The sequence below is a fragment of the Lutra lutra genome, chromosome 7, assembly GCF_902655055.1.
Source record: "Lutra lutra chromosome 7, mLutLut1.2, whole genome shotgun sequence".
In the NCBI taxonomy this organism is placed as follows: domain Eukaryota; kingdom Metazoa; phylum Chordata; class Mammalia; order Carnivora; family Mustelidae; genus Lutra; species Lutra lutra.
In genome coordinates this window covers 36,738,460-36,761,434 of record NC_062284.1, presented here as the reverse complement: position 1 = coordinate 36,761,434, position 22,975 = coordinate 36,738,460, and the positions used below count along the sequence as shown (strand labels likewise).

The following is a 22,975-nucleotide window of genomic DNA, read 5'->3' as shown; positions in this document are numbered from 1 at the left end:
CCATGACCCCATTTAATTTTCACATGGTTAAACCCTGGACTCTGAACCTAGAATCAGAGAATAGAATGTTTTCTAGGAAAGATATCATGGAGTGGAAACCTCTTATTTCATATTTGAGGAAACAGGCCTGGAGAAGGATAGTGACCCATGGTGGGTTGCAGAGCCGGAACTTAGAAACCCACACACTGATGGGTTAGTCGTCCAGCCCTCTTCAACTTGCCATGTGACCTTATATTTGAATTTGTAGTTACTTTTGAATTTTGAATTTATAGTTACTTGTCTTATGTCTCTCTGACTAAACTTTTAGGGGAAGGATTATTTCTTCATCATATTTGTAGCCTTCAAAATAGTTGACAGGGCTTCTCAGTGCTTGTTAGATTGAAATCAAAACATGCCTGTGCACCAAACATGCTTTTTCTTTCTTTCCTATTCCTGACCACCCTGCTAAATTCTTCTTGGGCTGGAAGGTACTCAGCTCAGGCTCTGGCTCTTGCTTGAAAGCTTGGTCAGATAGTTCCCTCTTTCTGACCTCCCAGGGTCTATTTGTCTTGTCAAACCACCGTCTTCCAGGTACCCAGCAGTTTGCTCACATAATGTATTTAGTCCTTCCAGTAGCTTTGCTAGATAAATATTTCCATATTGAGGAAACAGCCTGGGAGAGGTTATGTGACTTGCCATAAGTCACACAGCTAGGAAGCAAGTGACAGAGTTCAGGTCTTCTGATTTCAAGTCCTTTGCACTTTTAATGTCCTGTGCTGGGTGGTCTGCATGGCATACTAGACATTTTGCTTCCTGATTATCTTATTTGTTCTTTGTTGAAAATTAGTTCATTTTTTTCTGCATCCCAGTTACCAGCTTACTGAGGAGAGCGGCCCGGTCACATATTTCCTGCATGCCTTTCATAGTTGCTAGCACAGTAATGGGCAACATATAAGTTGCTTATCCAAATGTGTTGAGTTGAACACAAATACAATTTAATTTACCAAAAAAGAGCAGCTATCAGTGGAGCCCCAAGATACCCTTTTGGGTCACTCCTGAGTGAAATCAGCAAGGAACAGAGGGAACCAGAGGAAGGAAGAGGCTGTTAGAGAAAGCCAGATGGTAAACACAATTAGCGGTTGAATGACAGTCTGGTGATGTGGGGTGGGGGACAGGCAACACACTAGAAGACAGTCTTCAGGAAATGTGCAAGTTTACCGGAGAGTTGAGACACGTTGGTGGGAAGGGAGAGAAGTACTTCAAAGCAGCATAATACTCCTGTAAGTTAAGAAAGATAAAGCACTCATACATAGTGAGAAAAGGCTGGTTGAAGGGATATACAGAGTAGGATGTGGCTTATGAAGACAGGTTTCCAGGGTGGGAGCAGGGTAGGTAGAGGAACATTTGGCTTAATTTGTGGTTATTCTATTAACTACTGAGGCTGTGAGAGAAGGAACATAATAAATAGGTAAGGAAGTTTCCTTTGAAACAACTTCCCTTCCTTTTTCCCTACTATGGCAATCAATAGGGCCTCACCCTGGAGCCCTGGTGTGAGAAGAGCAGGGAACCCAAAAAATTATGCATGTCATCTGTACATGGAGATGTGTTGTGGTGACCAAACCTGTGGATGTTTCTGGCACTGTCTTGTTGTATGTATTCTTATGTATTTGCCCCATAAATTAGTGGGATGCTTTAGAAATTGCAATACTTTGACAACTAAACTATACTTCCAAACTATATTTCCTTTTTCTGAAAGGATCACAAAAATCCACTGACCACAAGCCCCAAGTTTGGCTTGGAAAATCACACTGCATCTCCTGAGTTCTTAAACATTTTGCATCTGGACAAAATGAAAAACCTTTTCTGCTAGAATGGACATGAAAAATGTCCATAGTAAAAGCCTACATGTGTTCTTTTATGAGCGTCTGTCTTCTGCAGAGAACATAAGATTAAGTCCTTTTAGATTGGTGGTAATAGGGCTTTAATATCTGTTTCTTCCGGTGTCAAAATGTTCACAGTTTAGAATTATTTTGCAGCAGCTGAAGGAACGTGTATCTCCACTACTTCGAGGCACCAGCAATTAAGGGAAATAATTTCAATTATTTAAAATAAGGGAAATTAGGAAAAAATAAGGGAAATTATTTCAATTATTTAAAAATTATAATTTCTGTGCAGTGGAATCTGAAATGTGAATATGTAAAACCTTTTCGGGGACATTCATATTGGAATTTTTAAGGTGATTTCTCCTTAAAAATTGATTAGTATCATTGGGGTCAATTGTTAGTTTTAGTTTATTTTTAATGCTTGATAGCTATATAGCAATTGTATTTTTGTGTGATAAGCAAATATATATGGAAAAGTTCTAATTTAAAAAGGATACCATTGATAAAATTGTTTTTTTTTTTTATGGGAAGGTAATTCCTGAGGTCAAAATATTCAACTTACAAACTTTTACAATCAAATTTGTTGGTATGTGGAGTTAACTTTATATTTTAGGAAGTGGTCTTATTAAAACATGTTTGTAGAATTGTGGGATCGATTTTTCATTTGTGACTTATAACAGCTTTTCTTACTACTTTACAGTCACCTCTCATATATAGAGTCTCATTTCATCCTCAATAAAAAACTTAATATTGTTTCTTTAATGTCCTCCAACCACTCAAACAAAATATCCGAATTCATTGCTTATCAGTTTCTTTCTTTTTTTTTTTTTATTTAAAGATTTTATTTATTTATTTGACAGAGAGAAATCACAAGTAGGCAGAGAGGCAGGCAGAGAGAGAGGAGGAAGCAGGCTCCCTGCTGAGCAGAAAGCCCGATGTGGGGCTCGATCCCAGGACCTGGGATCATGACCCGAGCCGAAGGCAGTGGCTCAACCCACTGAGCCACCCAGGCGCCCCTGCTTATCAGTTTCTTATAAACTCGTGGATTCCTACATCTTGGCGGTGGTCTGTCATGTGCTTCATGCTCCTCTTTTTTTTTTTTTTTTTAAAGATTTTATTTATTTATTTGACAGAGAGAGATCACAAGTAGACAGAGAGGCAGGCAGAGAGAGAGAGAGAGAGGGAAGCAGGCTCCCCGCTGAGCAGAGAGCCCGATGCGGGACTCGATCCCAGGACCCTGAGATCATGACCTGAGCCGAAGGCAGCGGCTTAACCCACTGAGCCACCCAGGCACCCCTCATGCTCCTCTTGTCTGTAATTTTCTTTACCCTTTCAGCTTATTCTCTTGCTGTCAAAATTTTTATTTTGTGTTAGTAAATCTATATTGAGATTTCTTTATCTGCTCCTTTTAAAACAAGGCTTTCTGGATTTTTTCTGAGTGGCCATCGTGCCCACTCACTTTAGACCCTATATACTTAAACTCTTGCTTTAAAATATCATTCAGGAAACAGGAGCTTGGTTCTCATAGGTGCCCTCATCTCAAGCTGCTAATGACAAGGACATGAATGGTTTTGGGAAACCAAATGCTAACCTGGACGCTTGGGTTTCATCTGCCCAGGATAGGAGGAGGAAACTTAGTGAAGGAACCTGGTTGGAACAGTTAGGGAGCCTCTGTGATTGGATAGGCTAACAGGAGAGCAAGTGGTTGGAAAAATTGCCCTGGCTTAGAAGGTAAGGGAATTTCTCTGGTTTTTGATAAAGCAACAACCACTAAGGGCCTTTTCTAGGTCTTGCTCCTTGCTGGCTGTAATGAGGTAAAAGGTCTCTCCAGTCTGTATGACTAGATGCTCTCCTGAATCCCTAGAACACTCTCCCACCATCCAGGAGCCACTTCTTCCCTATTTGATCTGTTCCTTACCTTGTTGGTGTTTGACTTTGATGTGACTTTGACCCCCTGCCTGGGACCTTCCATTTGTATTTAACCCCTTGTGTCTGGAATTGGTTCTGTGTCACCTTCACATGAGGCTGTCTGCTCTGGTGGAGAACACCAGAGGCTGCTCTTTTCCTATTTTCTCATGCCCCTTCCTGCTTCCTTCCCTGGAACTCCCTAATAGTTTTAAGTAGCAATGCTTTCATATAAAAGCATTCCTCATGACATAGCCATTAGCTGGGACAAGGAGTTCTGTGGATAAAATATAATACTAGCAATTTCTCCTGAATTCATAGAAAAGAAAATCAGGTTAGTGGAGAGAATTTTCAGTTTTTCTCCCATCAGTATTTAAAAAAAAAAAAAAACCAAACAACTTTGTGCCTCTTTATGCTATTCTGGTTATAATTTAGTATCTAGTGGCTTTGGACATAGTGCAAAATAATATATTATCAGTTGTTTCAAGTTTGCTATATCAGTATTTCATTCTGTTTTCAAAACATATCTTGACTTTTGAGGGTTCCACCCCAAGTATAGCTTCTTGAGTCTATTGAGACTAATCTGGATATATTTTCTGATGGCCTTAATGTGTCCGTTTAGACTCTTTAGGAAAGGATCACCAGTGTAGCTGGTATAAACATCCTTCTGCCAGGTTCCATTTTCAAGGACACTGGTTCCTGTCCCAAGGTGGGGTGTGTGTGGGGGGCAGTGCTGCCTCTTGGTTTGATCTGGACTTTTCCAGGACTCTTTAGACTTAGACCCAGAGCTCTTTCTTTCCTGTGAGTGACCCAATGAGCATTGTCTCCACGATTCTTTCTTATAGGCTTATCTTCCTCTCTCAAGCTTTAGGTAGCCCTTCTTGGAGTCCTCACCAGGGATACCCAATACATATCGGCTTTTCCCTGCTGGTGAGAGGACTCCTAAGATTGTGGTAAATGGGGGAGATCTGAGAGATGGCATCTTTAGGAGATGTTTGATAGAAAAGCCTGGCAGGCTTTCTAAGTGAGTTGTCAGTCTAAGATGATTAGGCAGACAGGAAGTGTTTGGGTACAAAGGCAAATGAGATGATTCAAAGTAGGGTTGAAGGTAGAGCTTTCCTCATTGGCTTCCAAATGTGTACAAAGGAGCTCTTGTTAGTCCTTATTGGGCCACAGGCCTTGGAGGTCAGGTCTCATCTTCTTCTTTTCACCAGAAGGTTCTACTCTCATTGCTTTTTTTAATGTTGGAGTGCCATGTAAGAGTTCATTTGAAAAAAATTTGCTAAAGGTAGTTTGCTACTAGCTGGATCACAGTTTTCTGAGGCAGTGAAAGGTTTGCTGTAGTGACATTATGTAGGCTTTCTGAGACCCTGTGCAGGAATATCCAGCTGGCTGTGAAGATACTGATTTGCTATAGACAAGAAGTAACCCAAATTTAGACTAGCTCTATCATATTTATAGAAGTCAAACAAGAAGCTCCCCAAGTATAAAATCATCTCTACAGCGGTCTATAAGTGAATGTTTATTTTATGTTATTATACAGAACTGAATTTTACTGCACTTACATTCTGCTTTTTATTTTTATAATTGAATATTTTGATGTAAAATATTGTGTTCATTTCTTTTTTTTTTTTAAGATTTTATTTATTTATTTGACAGAGAGAGATCACAAGTAGACGGAGAGGAAGGCAGAGAGAGAGAGAGAGAGGGAAGCAGGCTTCTTGCTGAGCAGAGAGCCCGATGTGGGACTCGATCCCAGGACCCTGAGATCATGACCCGAGCCGAAGGCAGCGGCTTAACCCACTGAGCCACCCAGGCGCCCCTTGTGTTCATTTCTTATTGCTCAACTGACCTAAGAGGATGAAAGCAAATGTGCTGAACGCATGTGCCTGAGCCTTGCTATCATGTGTTGAGTATGGCTTGCGTATGCTTCTTTAAATAATTTCGTGAGAGTGGACACATGAATCCACTCTGAATTTTTAAAAAAAGAGAAAGAAAAAGAAGCCTAGTGCAAAGTACAGCTTTCTAAATTAATGACACATTTATAGAAATTTCAAATAACATATGTGCTGTAAGGGCAGAAGCAAAAAATAGCCAAGCAGCATACGTGAACACTTTGGAGGTCTCTAAATCTGGTATGGAAATCATTTGACTGTAAGAGTTTTTATTCCATTCAAAAAAATAACAATAAAGGGAAAACAGACATTTGAATAAGAGTTTAGATAACTCTTGAAGTACCTCCATGGATCTCAGAGTTCTACGGAACACAAAATGAAGACCACAGATTTAATACCTCTCTGAGTAGGGACTGCAATGCCTTGTTCTTTTATGATGCTTCATGTTTATCTCCTTTAGGACATTACCTTGTACTTACCTTTTAAAAATAAATATGATCCCATTTCTTAATACACCTTTCTCAGAAAAGAACAGATAAAAGAGCAAAACATAAAGCTGTATGAGATTGAAAAACACAATTAACTAGCTGGACCTAGCATGTATATAATCCTTTGTATAACAGGGTATACGAATCTTTTTAAAAAATAATGGAACGTTTATGAAACTTAACAAATCTGTTACTTGTTAATTTGCAGATCACATTTACTGACCAAAATGCAATAAAATTAGAAATCAACAGCAATAGCTAAAGAGCCAACTGTGATCAGACAGGTTGATTTAGAAATTAACTGATTGGTTGTAGTTCTCAGTCCTTTTGCATAAGTAAATCCAAGGCACACCCCATTCGATAAACAGCTGCTGACACAAGCGCAAACAGTCCATTCCAAGACTGCGTACTGAACAGGAGAAACCAGGAAAGACTTCCTGAGAATCAGTAAGAAGTATATCTCATTAGACCTTATCCATTAGGTGAGTTTCTTTTCTTTCCTTTTGATTCAGCTGTTGAAGAATATGATACCATTTAGGGAGCCATTCAGCACGTTATAAATACATTGCTGAGAGAGCAGACCTGAGGGGGACCAAAAAGACCTATAGCCAGCTGTCTGTACCTTACTGACACCTAATAGGCTGGGCTAAGAATCCTAGTGTTATTATTTTAGTGGTGCTAAAGCATCAGGAAATAGTTTGATATTCTGAGCCTATTTCAAATTTTTTTTTTTTTAATTCTTATATTTCTGGGGGACACCTGGGTGGCTCAGTTGGTTGGACGACTGCCTTCGGCTCAGGTCATGATCCCGGAGTCCCGGGATCGAGTCCCACATCGGGCTCCCAGCTCCATGGGGAGTCTGCTTCTCCCTCTGACCTTCTCCTCGCTCATGCTCTCTCTCACTGTCTCTCTCTCAAATAAATAAATAAAATTAAAAAAAAAATTCTTATATTTCTGGGATGCCTGGGTGGCTCCGTCAGTTAAACATTTGCCTTAGGCTCAGGTCATGATCCCAGGGCTCTGGGATTGGGTCCCCCCTTGGGCTTCTTGCTCAATGGGGAGCCTGCTTCTCCCTCTGTCTGCTGCTCCCTAAGTTTGTACGTACTTGCTCTCTCTCTGACAACTAAATAAATAAATACAAACTTTAAAAAAAATTCTTATATTTTAAATCAAGGTATAATACAATGTAATATGAATACAATGTATCAGTTTCCGGTCTACAAGGTGATTTGATATTTGCATGTATTGCAAAATGACCACTACAGTAAATCTTGTTAACATCTGTCACCACACATACAGGATTTTTTTTGTGATGAGAACTTTTAAGATTTACTCTCTTAGCAAGTTTCAAATAAGCAGTACAGTGTTATTAGCGGGAGTCACCATGCTACATGTATATTACATCTCTATAACTTATTTATTTCATAACTAGAAGTTTATACCTTTTGACTCCCTTCACCCATTTTACCCACCCCCTCTTCCCTGCTTTTGGCAAATCATCAATCTGTATCCATGAGCTTGTTTTTTTTTTTTTTTAATTCCACATATAAGTGAGATCATATGGTGTTTGTTTTTCCCTGTCTGACTTATTTCACTTAGCATAATATCCTCAAGGTCCATTCATGTTGTCACAAATGGCAAGATTTCCTTTTTTTTTTTCAAAGATTTTATTTATTTATTTGACAGACAGATCACAAGTAGAAGACAGGCAGGCAGAGAGAGTGGGGGAAGCAGGCTTCCCGCTGAGCAGAGAGCCTGATGCAGGACTGAGATCATGACCTGAGCAGAAGGCAGAGGCTTAACCCACTGAGCCACCCAGGCGCCCAAGATTTCCTTTTTTATAGGTGTGTGTGTGCGCGTGCGTGTATGTATCTATCCCATTTTCTTTATCATTCACCTGTTGATGGATATTTAGGTTGTTTCCTTATCTTTTTTTCTTTTTTTAAGATTTTATTTATTTATTTATTTGACAGAGAGAGAGATCACAAGTAGGCAGAGAGAGAGGGGATGCAGCCTCCTTGCTGAGCAGAGAGCCCAGATTTGGGGCTCCATCCCAGGACCCTGGGATCATGACCTGAGCCGAAGGCAGAGGCTTTAACCCACTGAGCCACCCAGGCACCCCCGGTTATTTCCTTATCTTAACGGTTGTAAATAATGCTGCAATTCACATGGGGTACACATATTTTTTTGAGTTAGTTTTTTCATTTTCTTTGACCAGAAGTGGAATTACTGGGTTATATGGTTGTTCTATTTTTAATTTTTTGAGGAAACTCGGTACTGTTTTACACAGTGGTTGTACCAATTTACATTCCTACCAATAGTCTAGGAAGGCTGGCTTTTCTCCACCTCTTCATCAAGTTATCTTTCGTCTTTTTGATAATAGCCATTCAGCAGGTATGAGGTGATACCTCATTGTGGTTCTGATTAGCCTTTCCTTGATGATAAGTGATGTTGGGTTGGGTGTCTTTTCGTGTATCTGTTGGCCCTCTGTAAGTCTTCTTTGGAAAAATGTCTATTCACGTCCTCTGCCCCTTTTTAAATCAGGTTATTTGTTTTTCTTCAATGTTGAATTGTATGACTTCTTTATGTATTTTGGATATCAACCTCTTATCAGGTATATATGACTTGCAAATAATTTCTCCCATTTAGTAGGTTGCCGTTTCATTTTGTTGATGGTCTCCTTCATGGAGCAGAAGTATTTCAGTGTTTTTGAAAGGACTACGTTGTAGGGTGCCTGGGTTGCTCAGTTGGTTAAGTGGCCCACTCTTGATTTTGCCTCAGGTCATGATCTCAGGGTCCTGGGATTGAGCTCAGCAGCGAGCCTGCTTGTCCCTCTCCCTCTGCTCCCCACCCTGCTCATGCATTCTTTCTCTCTCTCAAAGGTTGTTGTATGGTAGAAATATTTACTGTTTTTTGCCTTTTTTTTTTTTTTTCTGGAACTCATGAGCCCGAGGTGAAGACCTAAGGTGAGATCAAGAGTCAGACTTAATTGACTGAGCCACCCAGGTGCCCCTACAGATGTTTTAAACTCAGGACCAACTTGTACCAGTATGCTGCCTATTCATTAATATTGTGGGAAAACCAAAACTGACACAGTATTGAGAAGCATTTGTATTCCTGAAATGGCTCTATTCCCAGGAATAGATAGAAGAAAGCTCTTTTCCTTATTGGAGAAGTAGAAGTTCTTGAGGATACAGCAGCTCTTGAGCTTACTAAGGAGGGTCTAATACCTTGAAGTTAACATGGCAGCTCACTGTGTTACCAAAAAATGTGCACTCATTGCCTGGCATTATCGGTGTGAGGTCAGTCGCTGCACTCACAAACTGGAGTTTGGGAAAAGTACCTGGAGACAAGAGACAAGAAAGCTAGAAAGGGGAAAAGGAGAGTAGAGAGGTCATGGCACAAGGGTAATTATTAGAAACAAGGCTGTTAGAACCCAACATGGGGAGATTGTAGGGTGGATGTTAGACTGTGGAAAAGAAAGCCAGCTGTGAAGTGTTGGAACCGTGTGAGTTAGTAAGCCGCCATGTACCTTGGGAGCATATTCCTGGGAGCTGAGAATAGCTGTGCTGTGATGTGACCAACCCAAGGTGAGGGGGTGGGGCAGGCAGGACAAGGGAAAAGCGGAACCATACCTGGTGCATTGTAGTAGCCATCGTAGGCATCTGTGTACCAAACCAACGGCTCAGTTTAGCCTTTGGGGTAGGGCATGTGGGATGGGAGCTCTCAAGGTCCACAGTTCCTGTAAGTGTGAGGGTACGAGCATCTCTCATCACAGAAAAGTTAAAGTATCGTTCCTGTCCTTTGCTGAAGAAATCGGTGAAATGATTAAAATATAGTGTAAAAAAAATCATACTTACAAAACACAGTGAAAATAATATCCTAGTGTGCAAACGGTTAGGTCTGGGAAGACAGGGAGGTGATATATATTCTGGACACACTTTCTCTGTAGGGTGAATAAATACAGAGTGCTCACATTCTCATTTTTTAAAAAGGGAGTGATAAGGGAGCTCCTCTCTTCCCTAGTTATTTTCAACTCCGGGATCATTATCTAATTGTTTTTACTATTTGGACGGTGATCCTCAGTAGATCTGGCTTATAATTTGTAAGATCTTTTACCATCTTAAAATTTTTCTTGGAATGAAAGAAGCATCATCACTACTTCACAAAGTGAAGTGGTTTGCTTCTTGTTTGATGTGTTTCTCCTGACAAATTAACACCTTTCCTGTGTGGCAGCACACATACACAAAACTGAAAGCAGATGAGATGCAAGAGAGAGCCAATCTGCGCTGGTCAAAGGTCTCACCACACATGTTCCATGCTCAGGGAGGATAAGGCTTGGCAGAACTACTGACTCCATTTCTAAGTGAAAAATGAAAATGTGTTGTGTGTGTTTTGCGATCTTGGAAGTGCACATTCCAATATCAAGCCCTTTGTGTGCTGTTTGATTTGTCATCCTTACAGCCCTGGCTGGGGTAGCAGCACTGTCACTTTTAGTATTTCTGCCTTTTAGTCCCAGGCCCCAGACTTTGGTGGCACCCTGACATAGCCAAATGCCACCATTTGAGTTGTTAAGAGCAGAATTCCCTCTGTCAACCAGTTGGGCTCACAGCTATCCCATCTTCCATGTAGCATACGTCACTCCTCCATTTCCATTTTCGGAAAATATTTTCACTACATTCTTTGAGAGTTTTGTGAAGTGTCAGTGTCATTCTTAAGGTATTGGGGGAAAAGCACCAGACTTAAAACCACAATATCAGTGTTCAAGCTTTAATCTGTTGTAATTATAAGAAGAGCTGTCACACATCGATATTCTTTGGGCATTTTGCTTCTCACTCTACCCAGGTAGGTGGTGGTATCCTATTGTTTGAACACAGAAGACCTTGACTCCAATGTCTGTTAAAACCATCTTCTATGTATGTATAAAAAGCAACCATGCATGGGAGTAGACTTTACAGAATTTTGCACTTGTATCAAATTCTTGGAGATTTTCCAGGATCATGGTGTCATTAAGAAGCATATTGAGCCATGGGTTGGACATCGCAGTCACATATGGTTGTGCCCATTATGGGGCTGCTTTCACATTGTTTGACATCTTACTCAACAAACCAAACAGCCACTCCTATTGTCACAGTATAGCCCATATTTTATAAATGACATATTCTATAGTGTGCCCTTTCCCTATTACCTTGTATCTATAAAACAAGAGGTACTTATCACACACTGCATAATTTAACAACCAGTGTTTATTTTCCACAAATTGCTATAAACACTCATATTCTGATCCTAAGACAGGCTTGGGCAACAAATAACATCTTTGAAGTAAATGAATCAATCAATGGTCTCCATAAATTAAAAAACAACAACAAAACAACTGGTATATCATTTGAGTCATTCCACAATGATCTTGGAGAAGAACACTTTTCTATTTGCAAGAATAATTTGTGTCCCCTTCTTCCCTAATGTGTAGTTGCTTATATTATTTATTTGCTGGGTTATGTTGCTCACCTACTGAGGTTGATGGTAACATTGTAGAAATAATGGGTCAAGTCCTGGATTGAGACTGTTTAATTTTTCTTTACCCTCATCTTTTTCTTTAATACTCATAAAGGATTTGCAAATGTCTGGAGGAAGCTTTTACAAGTGAAGATATGTTTGGATGTCCTGCTAATATTTGGAAATGTATATTTAATTGTATTTACGGGTCGTTTTATTTTTTCTCTGAATAACTTGCTATGTTGGAATATCATCATCTGCTACAAGATAGTCTTTTTACTTTGTTTAAATGGGGGTAAATGATGGGGGGAGTAGGGAGAGGGTGGTTGGGTTATGGACATTGGGGAGGGTATGTGCTATGGTGAATGCTTTAAAATGTATAAGCCAATGATTCACAGACCTGTAGCCCTGGGACAAATAATACATTGTATGCTAATAAAAATTAAAAAAAAATGGGGAGAATGAAATATTCCTATGTAGCAGGCACATTTATAATTACTAAGCCAAATGATATGCAAATTTAGATCCTGTCAGTTTTTAGCCAAGAACATCTCTCCTCACTTTTAGGCCAGCTCCATGATATTTCTACAAACACTATACTGATACGAATACATCTATGAATCATAGCTTATGGGTGAATATTTAATGCAGTTATGTAATCTCAATTTAGATAAAATCAAACTCATCCTTGAATAAGGAGACAAGAAAGACCTAGATTCCAATTTCCTTCTATTTTTCAAAGCTGTTAGGTTTCTATGTACTTCTCTCTACCCAGGATCTTTGCACAAACAAGACAAGTTCTTTGTTTATAATTTCAGCTATTCCACTCAAGGATAGGATAGAAACCTATCTACTCTTACCTAGACCAGAAATTGAGAAGAAGCAGCTCACATGCACAGAGGGCAGAGGCAGTCACCTCTTTTGGAAATGGGGAGCCCCACTATTGGGCAGAACACATGTTGTTTTTGTAGCGAAAGTAGATGTGTTTGACTTTAGGATATAGGAATTGCAATGATCTAAGACAGTTGTAGCTAGGGCTTATTTGATAAACATAAGTCCCTGCTCCTGTCTTGGTACATTGTAAAATGCCTTTCCTGTACTGCTCCACTTTGTATGATTTCTCTTCCCCTTTTCTGCTGTTGCTATCATATGTGTCCTTCAGAATGCCAGGAAGGGGGTCAACAATGGTGCCATAAACAAAACAAGAAAGCCTACTGCTTTTTAACATTAAATTTAAAAAACACTGATAGACTTTATTCTGTGCCAGTCATTGGTATGTGAACATCTTTCTTGAAATGAATCCTTGAATAAGAGGACATTAATATGTATGACAGAACATGAGGCAATATGGTTCTCAAAAATGCTGATGCTTTGTGTTTTATCTGAAAAGTAATAGTTATATTCACATTTTCCTATTTCTACATAGAAAATCACATTGGGCTAGGCAAGTGAAGTCCATAAGCTCTCTAGGAACACTGTAATATTTCATTAACCTTTCTAAGAAATTCAAAATGCTGTCCGGCAAAAATGATTTACAATATACATCATGCTTCTCTATTAAAGCTCTCTGTTTCTTCTCTGTTGTTACATTTTTATTCCTTTGTATCTTTATATGCATGCAAGACGTATGACGAGCACTTATCAGCAGGGAAAAAGCAATAGGGGGATGTGAATTTTGATGTCCTGTTGTGTTATGTTTACAAGGGAAGATTAAAATGTTCTTGAGGATTGGCTTTTCTTGAAAACCCAAAGAAGTGGTTATAGTTATTAGGAGAACATAGATGGGGATGTGGCTAAAAGTGTAAGGTTTCCATGTTGAGTATTGGCTTCCCATTGTGCTCTGGCACCAAGCACAGAATAGGCACTAAAATAATATTTGATGAATGAAAGAGTGAGTGAATGAGCCCAAAGATGTATCCTTATAGAGAGCTTCAAGTGGAACCACAGGAGATAATCTTGATTTGAGAAGAAAGCACCAAGTTCAATATCAAAAATATCTGTAGGGAAATGAAAAACTTCATGATTTTCCTGCTCTCTCTCCATTTTGAAGCCACAAGAAAGACTTACATAAAGAGGATTTACAGGAGATCGCACAAGGATCGACATACATAATTTCTTACATTTGCTATGACCAACAAGAGGCAGATGTGCCCTCAGTTTAAGATCTGTCTCCTGGGGGGAACACATCAGAAGAAGAGCTTTGTGACTGAGAGGCAGAAGTACAGGCCCTTCATCTCCACTTCCTGAGTGTAAGCCTTACTTATAAAATAATTCATCTCTGTATCTGGCTGGCACCACAGAAAACTTTGATTCTTGAATCAAAGCAACTATACCTGAGGTTCCTGGCTTTGAAGGAAAGGATACAGAGAGAATAAAAATCATGATATGTTAGAAAAGGATACAGGACTATAATTTAGGAGCCTAGGGATCTAGCCTAGCTCCACATCTAACCTGCTGATTGCTTTTGTAATATTCACTTGTCTTCTCTGGGCTTCATTCAGTTTCCTCTTCTGGTAATTAAAGTATTCAACTTACGAACATTCCATCTCTGAAACTGCCAAGACTTACACAGATAAAACTGTGTTAGATTGGAATGCTAAGATAGTTTTTGTATCAGATGGCGACCTCATAAGTGATTGCACCTAAATTGAATTTTTCCTATGAATTTTCTAGAGGTTGAGGTACTGGATTAAATTAAGAGTAGAATGACATGCCTTGCTGAGAACTTGATGAGGTTACTAGTAGTATATCTAAAGACAATTTCAATTATTGAACATTTAACATACACCAAGCAATGCACTAAAAGCTTTCTGGGGCTAATGTCACTTAATAATCATTGTTATCTCCATTTTATAGTTAAAAGAATGGAGGCTTAGTGTAAAGAACTCAGACCAGATCATGCACAGAGTCAGAATTTGAACCCAGGCCTACTTCCCATCATATTAAGAAAACATCACTTTTTATGTAGCACAAGGTTTGTACAGACCATTGACTCTTCTTTAAGAATAATATGCTGATAAAATAATATCATGCGTGCCTAGTACTGTTTGTGGCACATAGTGGTTATTCAGTTAATATTATCCATCCCTCTTTTTTTTTGCCCTCTGTATTAAATATGGGTGATAGAGGGAAAATTTAGCTTTCAGGAAATGCCTGACCTATCTGAGGCAGTTTCAGAATGATTCTGCCTCATGCTAGGGGATCCTAAGGCTGCAGTCTATGATTGACTTTCATAGGAAGCTTTATGGAGTATTTGGGCTAGGTGGTGTGTGTGGGGGGGATGGAGGGAGGGAGGGAGGGAGGGAGAGAAATCTAATTCCTTTGCTCTTAACTAAAACCACTTTCTTCTATCTTATTCCCTGGAGAACGATTAAGATATGTTTTATTTTTTTAAATAAGGAAGAAGATCATTGACTTTCTCCCAGCAGGCAATTATCACCACTTAGTCTATGTTGAGGAAGTGGGTGTTCCTTGCTTTCTATTGTTAATCTGGTGAGAGTGAGGGTGGAGAGCACTTTGAAAAAATATTTGTGTAGGGAGGAGAGATTGAAGTGAACTGAGTAAGAAAGTCTCTTGCAGGTCCCAAATTAGGGTCATAATTGACTTTTTAGAAGACATTTCCTTGAGGTATCTCAGATGCCACTTCCTGATAGAGAATATAAAGAGAAACAGAATATAAAGAAGTAAATTTTGGTTCAAATGCTCTTCATAGATTGTTATTTTTACTTTAATTAATTTTTAGTTTAGGGGCGTAGTTCCTTCTTACAGTTCTAGGAAAGAAAGTAAACCTGCATATTGACTGTAGGAGGCTAGATTGCAAGATGATGGTGCTAATGGCAGTTAATAGTTATACAGGATTTACTGTGCCAAACACTGTTCTAAACTCTTCATGTTTACATTAACTCAGTCCTTACAACAGCCTCTGAGATAGGTTTACCACTTCATCAGTTCTAAAATGTATTGATGGTGGCTTTGTGATCTTGCTAGAGGATGCTAATGACGGATTTTTCACATAACTATCTCCAGTGCTATCTCATTTAGTAACAGTTGAAAGATGTCATGAGTTATAAGACTGTGAAATGTAAGACTCACCCCAATTATAAAGAAGTTAAAATAAGAAAGCATATGCATGCTAGAATTAATAAAATAAAAATTAATTAAAAATCATTGCCATTTTAATTTTTATTTATTTATTTTTAAAGATTTTATTTATTTGTTTGACAGACAGAGATCTCAAGTAGGGGGAGAGGTAGGCAGAGGGAGAGAGAGGAGGAAGCAGGACTCAATCCCAGGACTCTGGGATCATGACCTGAGCTGAAGGCAGAGGCTTAACCCACTGAGCCACCTGGGTGCCCCCATTTCCATTTTTAAAATGGGGAACCTGAGGCAAGAGGAATTACATTTTCTTTAAAAATTGTTTTTCTTTTATTTATTTTACAAAACTTTTATTTATCTATTTATTTGGAAGACAGAGCGTGAAGAGGGAGGAGCAGAGGGAGAGAGATAGGCAGACTCTGAGTTGAGTGCCGAGTTCCGGGCTGGAGCCCTCTCAGAACCCTGAGATCAGGACCTGAGCTGAAATCAAGAGTCAGTCGCTTAATGAACTGAGCCACCCAGGCACACCAAGGGATTGAATTTTCTACAGTGAAATAACTGGGGGGGCACCTGGGTGGCTCAGTGGGTTAAAGCCTCTGCCTTGGGCTCAGGTCATGATCCCAGGGTCCTGGGATTGAGCCCCGAATCGGGCTCTCTGCTCAGCCGGGAGCCTGCTTCCCCCACCCCTTCTCTCTCTCTGCCTGCCTCTCTGCCTACTTGTGATCTCTCTGTCAAATAAATAAATAAAATCTTAAAAAAAATAAAGTGAAATGACTGGATTCACATCCAGGTAATTTGGTTCTAGAGTCCATGTTCTTGACCTCCACTTTTTTCTCTCAACAATGTGCTGGAATTGAGCCCATGTTAGCATGTGAATAGACTGCCCAAGACCCACTTATCTTCTCATTGGGGCATTCATGATAGAATGGCACTGAGATCCTACTGAGAGAGGAAGTGTTTCTGGTATGTAGCACCTTACTGTAGGGCTGTGGTAAGGACTGTGAAGTACTTGGTGTGTGGGCATCTGACCTTGGCTTCTGACCCATTTTTAACAAAAGTAATGCAATTGGGAAAAACCTTCATGAACCGGCTTCTTAAGCATCAATAGGCTGGAATGCTCACTGCAAATAGTACACACAAAATGTTGTTTGGGTGTCCCAGATGTCAAATTCTGCACTGTGTGTTTTCAGTGTTTAACTTTCCACTCTAAAATGCCAACATAAACATCATTTATGTTATTTCCATATTTGGGGATTGAAGTATTTTCTTTGTGGAAACTAGGCCCCTGAAATACCACTCAAGACTTGAATAACAAGAATAAGAAAGAAAAATAATTTTTTAAAAAAGATTTTATTTGTGTATGTGACCTTGTGACAGAGATCACAAGTAAGCAGAGAGGCAGGGAGAGAGAGAGGGGAAGCAGGCTCCCTGCTGAGCAGAGAGCCAGATGCAGGGCTTGATCCCAGGACCCTGAGATCATGACCTGAGCTGAAGGCAAAGTCTTAACCCACAGAGCCACCCAGGCACCCTGAAACAAAAATAATTTTTTTTTAAAGATTTTATTTATTTATTTGACAGAGCGAGATCACAAGTAGGCAGAGAGGCAGGCAGAGAGAGAGAGGAGGAAGCAGGCTCCCTGCCAAGCAGAGAGCCCCAGGCGGGACTCAATCCCAGGACCCTGAGATCATGACCCAAGCTGAAGGCAGAGGCTTAACCCACTGAGCCACCGAGGCGCCCCCAAAATAATTTTTTTAAGGTTTACTTATTTATTTGACAGACAGAGATCACAAGTAGGCAGAGAGGCAGGCAGAGAGAGAGAGAGAGAGAAAGGAGGAAGCAGGCTCCCTGCTGAGCAGAGAGCCAGATGCAGGGCTCCATCCCAGGATCCTGAGACCATGACCTGACCTGAAGGCAGAGGCTTTAACCCACTGAGCCACCCAGGCACCCCGACCCAAGTAATTTTCATTAAATATATTTAGTTTTAGTCAAAGTGGCTTTAGATCAGCCAGAAGTAGTTTTGTAGGTGTAACCTCTTTGAATTCAACTCTTTCATTCTGAACTAAAATGAACCATTTAACAAGATGGTTTTTTTTTTTTTAACAAGATGAATTTAGTAGCATGGACTGCAGTGTTTTATACAGATTTGAACCTGTTTTTAGGCTGGTCATAACTTCTTTTGCAATAATCAGGTCAATTTAAAATGAAAATGTTTTAAATCAGCCAAAAAAGATCAGAATTACTTTGAAAGTGGTCTGTGTTGACTCAGCAAATGACTCTGAGCCAGTCAGAATTCCTTTATGCTAGAAATGTGTTTTGAGCTACTCAGAGATGATTTCAAAGATTGTGCTAGGTCTTCAGGGCCAGTCTGGTCTGTCCAGAATGGGGTAAAGAGGGTGAGCTAACATTTACTGAGTGTCCAGCATATGCCAAGCACTGTGTTGGGTGCTTCACAAAGTATCTTGTTTAATCTTTAGAACAATGGTGTGAAGGAGTGTATAGTATCTTCTTTTTCATAGGATGGAAACCTGAATCCAAGACTCAGAGACATCTGAGGTATGTGGGAAACATGGAATTTAGCCCAGGTCAACTTGACTTTGGAGGTCATGTGTTTCCTAGTAGGCTACCTTGTATGATATAATACCTGGTCACCTTTAAACCCAACATGCATTTGTGGAAGTGTGAGTAACAGACAATAAGCTTGGAGGTAGACAGGACATTGAACCTGGAGTTAAGGGATTTGTATTCTAGACTGTGCAAATGAGTTAACCTCTATGGGTTCTATTTCATCCTTTGGAAAACTGAACCCAGAAAGTGAGAGGTCTAGACATTTATTTTCAGATTAACGAGGCAGATTGCCTAGAGGTGTGATCTGAAGAGTGCAAACTCTGATTAATATTGATGGTGATACTTATATACCTTCAGCAGTGGTATTGGTTTGTTATGATTGTTATGTTTGTTTATGATGTCTTGATTTGGGAACAAACTGTTATGTATTGCTGTCAATATGAATAGAAAATCCCACAAAGAAAATTTTAAGATTTATATGTGTGATTCTTCTCCCATGATAACTAAACACAGTAAATTTTGGTGCAGCCAGTATAGTTTGATCTGTCTTTGAATTCTATTCAAGTAGATTTAGAGAGTTCTAGAAAAGTGATGCCATTGGTGACAGCATTTTCTCCTACACCTTAAATGATATAAAAACATAGATGTAGGAATGACCACCCTTAGTTCAAATTAAAAAGTAAAGAGGAAGTAAGGTAACGACAGTGTTGTCTTGTATCATTCTCATTGCGGAATTTGGAGTTGCTTTCTGCTTCTTCATTTATTTTTAGAGGAACCTCCAAAATGATTAAACATTATCTGGACCTGCTTTTTAATTCTTAGCTCTAATTAATGAATAACTTGGAGCTAAATGAGATCTTATGATATGATGGGCTAGAATATTTATTTGTACTCTGTTGGTCATCTTCTAGAGAGGAATTCTGTTATATACCATTAATACTGGCAACTTAAACCTGTGAATACAGAAGCTATAATATAGGGAAGCCGTTATCTGTGAAGTGTCATTCTTTATAGTTTGCAAATATGAATGTTTGTGGAGTCTCTGCCCTTATCAGCTGACTAGCCATATCTGAGTATTAGGTCCCAGATCTTTGCTGAGGCAGTATGAGGAAGTAAATTGCAGTGGCTCTTGGGGGTCAGCGTTCAGGAATTTTGAGCATAAGGTGAGTCACCAAATTGAGGATGGGGTCGGGGGAGGAACCCTTGAAAATCAATAAATGTCCTTCCTTGAGCTTTTATTAATTTTGAGGATCTATAGAAATAATCCTATAGGAAGCATTGAGAATTGTAAAGTTTCTCAATGTGAGGCTGGGTGAAATTAGACATTGAGAGGAAAATCAGTAGTATCTAATGTAGCGCATCTAATGTGTGGGGGTGATGATGGGATGGGTGAACATGCATGTTTGAAGGACATGTAGAGTTGTCAGTGGTGGTGGGATAGCTGACTATTTCCCTGATTTTTCTGGAGGGTTTATTGGTATTAGAAATGTAAGCATAAAAAGAAGTAAGCCTTCCCTGGAGATAGACTACATTTTCAGCTGGACTGATACTTTGAATAGTTGGAATCTATTTAGAGAATAAAAACAAGTCATGAAAAGTGTTCTTTGAAAAAAGATAAAAATTACCATGGTTATTAGGCCTTGTTGGTAAAAACAAGAATTTTTCTTCTCTAAGGAAGACTTTCATTTTAGTCAGTATCTAAGACCTGAATTGGTAGCATTTCTTGTTTGAGTACCCAGGCAAGTATAGAGAGATGAGCACTTTGTAATGGAACTGTGATCTCTGGATAGTGACTGGCCAAATCCGGAATTTAGCTCCCAGGGGAGCAGTGGTATTCTGAAAAGTCTGACTTAATATGCAGTATATCATCATCATCATCATCATCATCATCATCATCATCATCAAAATAAGGAAGCTACAGGGGCACCTGGGTGGCTCAGTGTGTTAAGCCTCTGCCTTTGGCTCAGGTCATGATCTCAGGGTCCTGGGATGGAGCCCCACATCAGGCTCTCTGCTCAGAAGAGAGCCTGCTTCCTCCTCTCTCTCTCTGCCTACTTGTGATCTCTCTCTCTGTCAAATGAATAGACAAAATCTTAAAAAAAAAATAAGGAAGCCACAGCCAAATTTTACTTGAGAATTTAGCATAGTCTTTGAAGGAACTATAATAACCTTTGAAAATAAATAGGATAAGTGAAATTGCCTAGATGTCCTGGTAAAAGAGAAAAACCAAGGATCTAGCACTAGGAGACTTTGAAAAAGAAAGGGGAATTGGAACCACTTGTACTCTAAGAATTATTATTATTCCTGTAACATTCTCCTTCCTTCTTTCTTTTTTAAAGTTGTTACTCTGTGTGATCTGCATGTAAGACTTAGTGCTGGTTATCTTCTTAATTTTTTTTCTGACTTGGAATTTTTCTTAATAGTACTATAATATGCACATTAAATTTAAATTAAATTGTTATTTATTATTTTACTAACATCTCCTCTAGCAAATTATTAGGTCCTTGGGGCAGTGAATACTATCTAATCCTCTTCACAGAACACTTTGACATATGGGTGTCACATAGTAATTATTGAACTGGGTATTAATATAACTCACCTTATTCACAGAAGATGCTAATATTTCTTAATGGCTTTTTAGAAAATATGCATTTTTTTATATTTTACAGGTGAACCACTGAGTTCTTCATTATGTCTGATGGCGACTATGATTACCTCATCAAGTTTTTGGCTTTGGGAGACTCTGGAGTAGGGAAGACCAGTGTACTTTACCAGTACACAGATGGTAAATTTAACTCCAAATTTATCACGACAGTGGGCATTGATTTCAGGGAAAAGAGAGTGGTAAGTTCTATATAAAAAATGTGATCTCTGAATCAGCATTTGCCTGTCTGTCTAGTTTATTTTGTAGGAATTAGAAGGACAAAGTTTGGAATATAAAATTGAAGAGTGCATGTGAAAGTGTATTAGTTCAGTCTAGGAAATGTGATTTAAAAGGTTGTGCCAAAGGACCTTTATTATAAAACCAATGAGACGAATGTGAAGATTTCTTTCAATTTTCCCTTGATTTCCTTTTGACATGCATGTTCCCTCAGAACACCTCAAAGTTATTTGTCTACATTTGTTATGAAGCCTACAAACCACCTTAGCATTCTGCTCCTGTTTTGTGGACTATTTCTTCTACCTTTGATGTCATTTTTAATAGCCTTTGTCTTAATTCAATCCCACATGGAACACTAAGTGGCAAACTCATCACTCCTGCTAGGAAGGTGAGGTTGGCATGGGAGTGAGAATGCCACACCTGGGAAGTAACCAAGGGAATACGGAGGTTCTACTGGATGGTGAAGGAAGAGGCTCTTTTTTCTTTTCTTTAAGGGTCTGTAGGGCTGAAAGTTATGCTGGTGGAGGCAGGGAAGGAGGTCACTGTATCAGAGTTGCAGAGAGAAGATGGCCTTCATCATGAACTGTATTTCTTGCTGAAAAACTGACTGTTACCATGAAGCAGGTCAACAAGTGGCCAAGAGACAAAGATCTTTCAATGGATCATATTCTACCTGGAAAAGATAAACGGTCTCTGGCTTCTAGGGTAGAAGAATTCATTCCCTCTTACTCACTTGAGGTCTTTTCTTCCAGTGTCAGAGAATCTTACAAAGACTCAGACCCACTGAGTAAGAGTAGGATTTCATTAAATTTTTAGTATTGACATATAATTGCTAGAATCAGTATATATGTATGTGATTATATTTATTCTCATGTTATAACCTTGTTTTTAAAAAAAATCACTTTCTTGACATATAATTCACATGACATAAAATTCACCCATTGAAAGTGTACAACATGTGGGTTTTAGTATATTCACAGTTGTGCCCTTTAGCAGTCATTCCCCATTTATCCTCCTGCTAGCCACTAATCTATTCTCCACGGATTTAGCTTTTCTGGACATATCCCATAAATGGAATCATAAAATATGTGGCCTTTTCTGTCTGGCTTCTTTCACTTAGCATAATGTTTTCAAGGTTCATCCATGTTGTAGCATGTATCATAACTTCATTCTTTTGTATGACCGAATAATATTCCATTGTATCAATATGCCACATTTTGTTACCTATTCATCCATTGATAGACGTTTGGGTTGTTTTACTTTTTGGCTATAATGAATAATGCTTCCATTAACAGTCATATACATTTTTTGTGTAGACTTATGTTTTCAGGTCTCTTGGGTATATACCTAGGTGTGGAATTGATTTGCCATATGATAACTCTCTATTTAACTTTGAGTAACTTCCAGATTTTTCTAAAGATGCTGCACCATTTTACATTCTTACCAGCAATGTAGGAGTTTTCCATTTTCACCATATCCTCACCAATTCTTGTTATTGTCTATTTGATTATAGCCATTCTGGTGAGTGTGAAATGGTATCTCATTATAAGTTTGACATAAATTTCCCTGATGACAGATGTTTTTGAGCAATCATTTCTTTCATGTGCTTTATTAGCCATTTGTATATCGTCTTTGGAGAAATGTCTATTCTGATTATTTGCTGGTTTTGAAATGGGTTGTCTTTTTATTCCTTACTTTAAAGAGTTTTAAAAATATATTCTGGGTAAATGTTCTATATATGGACAAATATATATTTATGGATATATATATGGATATATACTGGATAAA

The 22,975-nt window shown here is 39.0% G+C and overlaps 1 protein-coding gene across 4 annotated transcripts in view; it reads left to right on the top strand.

The window, feature by feature from the left end:
* RAB27A (RAB27A, member RAS oncogene family) overlaps positions 1-22,975 on the top strand; it is a 77,965-nt gene that overhangs the window by 27,574 nt on the left and 27,416 nt on the right. For 3 of the 4 annotated variants that reach the window (XM_047738188.1, XM_047738186.1, XM_047738189.1), the window contains one exon: positions 20,976-21,150. In XM_047738188.1, coding sequence (XP_047594144.1) covers positions 20,998-21,150 — 153 coding nt within the window. In that variant the 5' untranslated portion in view covers positions 20,976-20,997. Of the gene's footprint in view, positions 1-6,518; positions 6,633-20,975; positions 21,151-22,975 lie in introns of those variants that run through there. The other variant, XM_047738187.1, reaches the window with a different exon arrangement.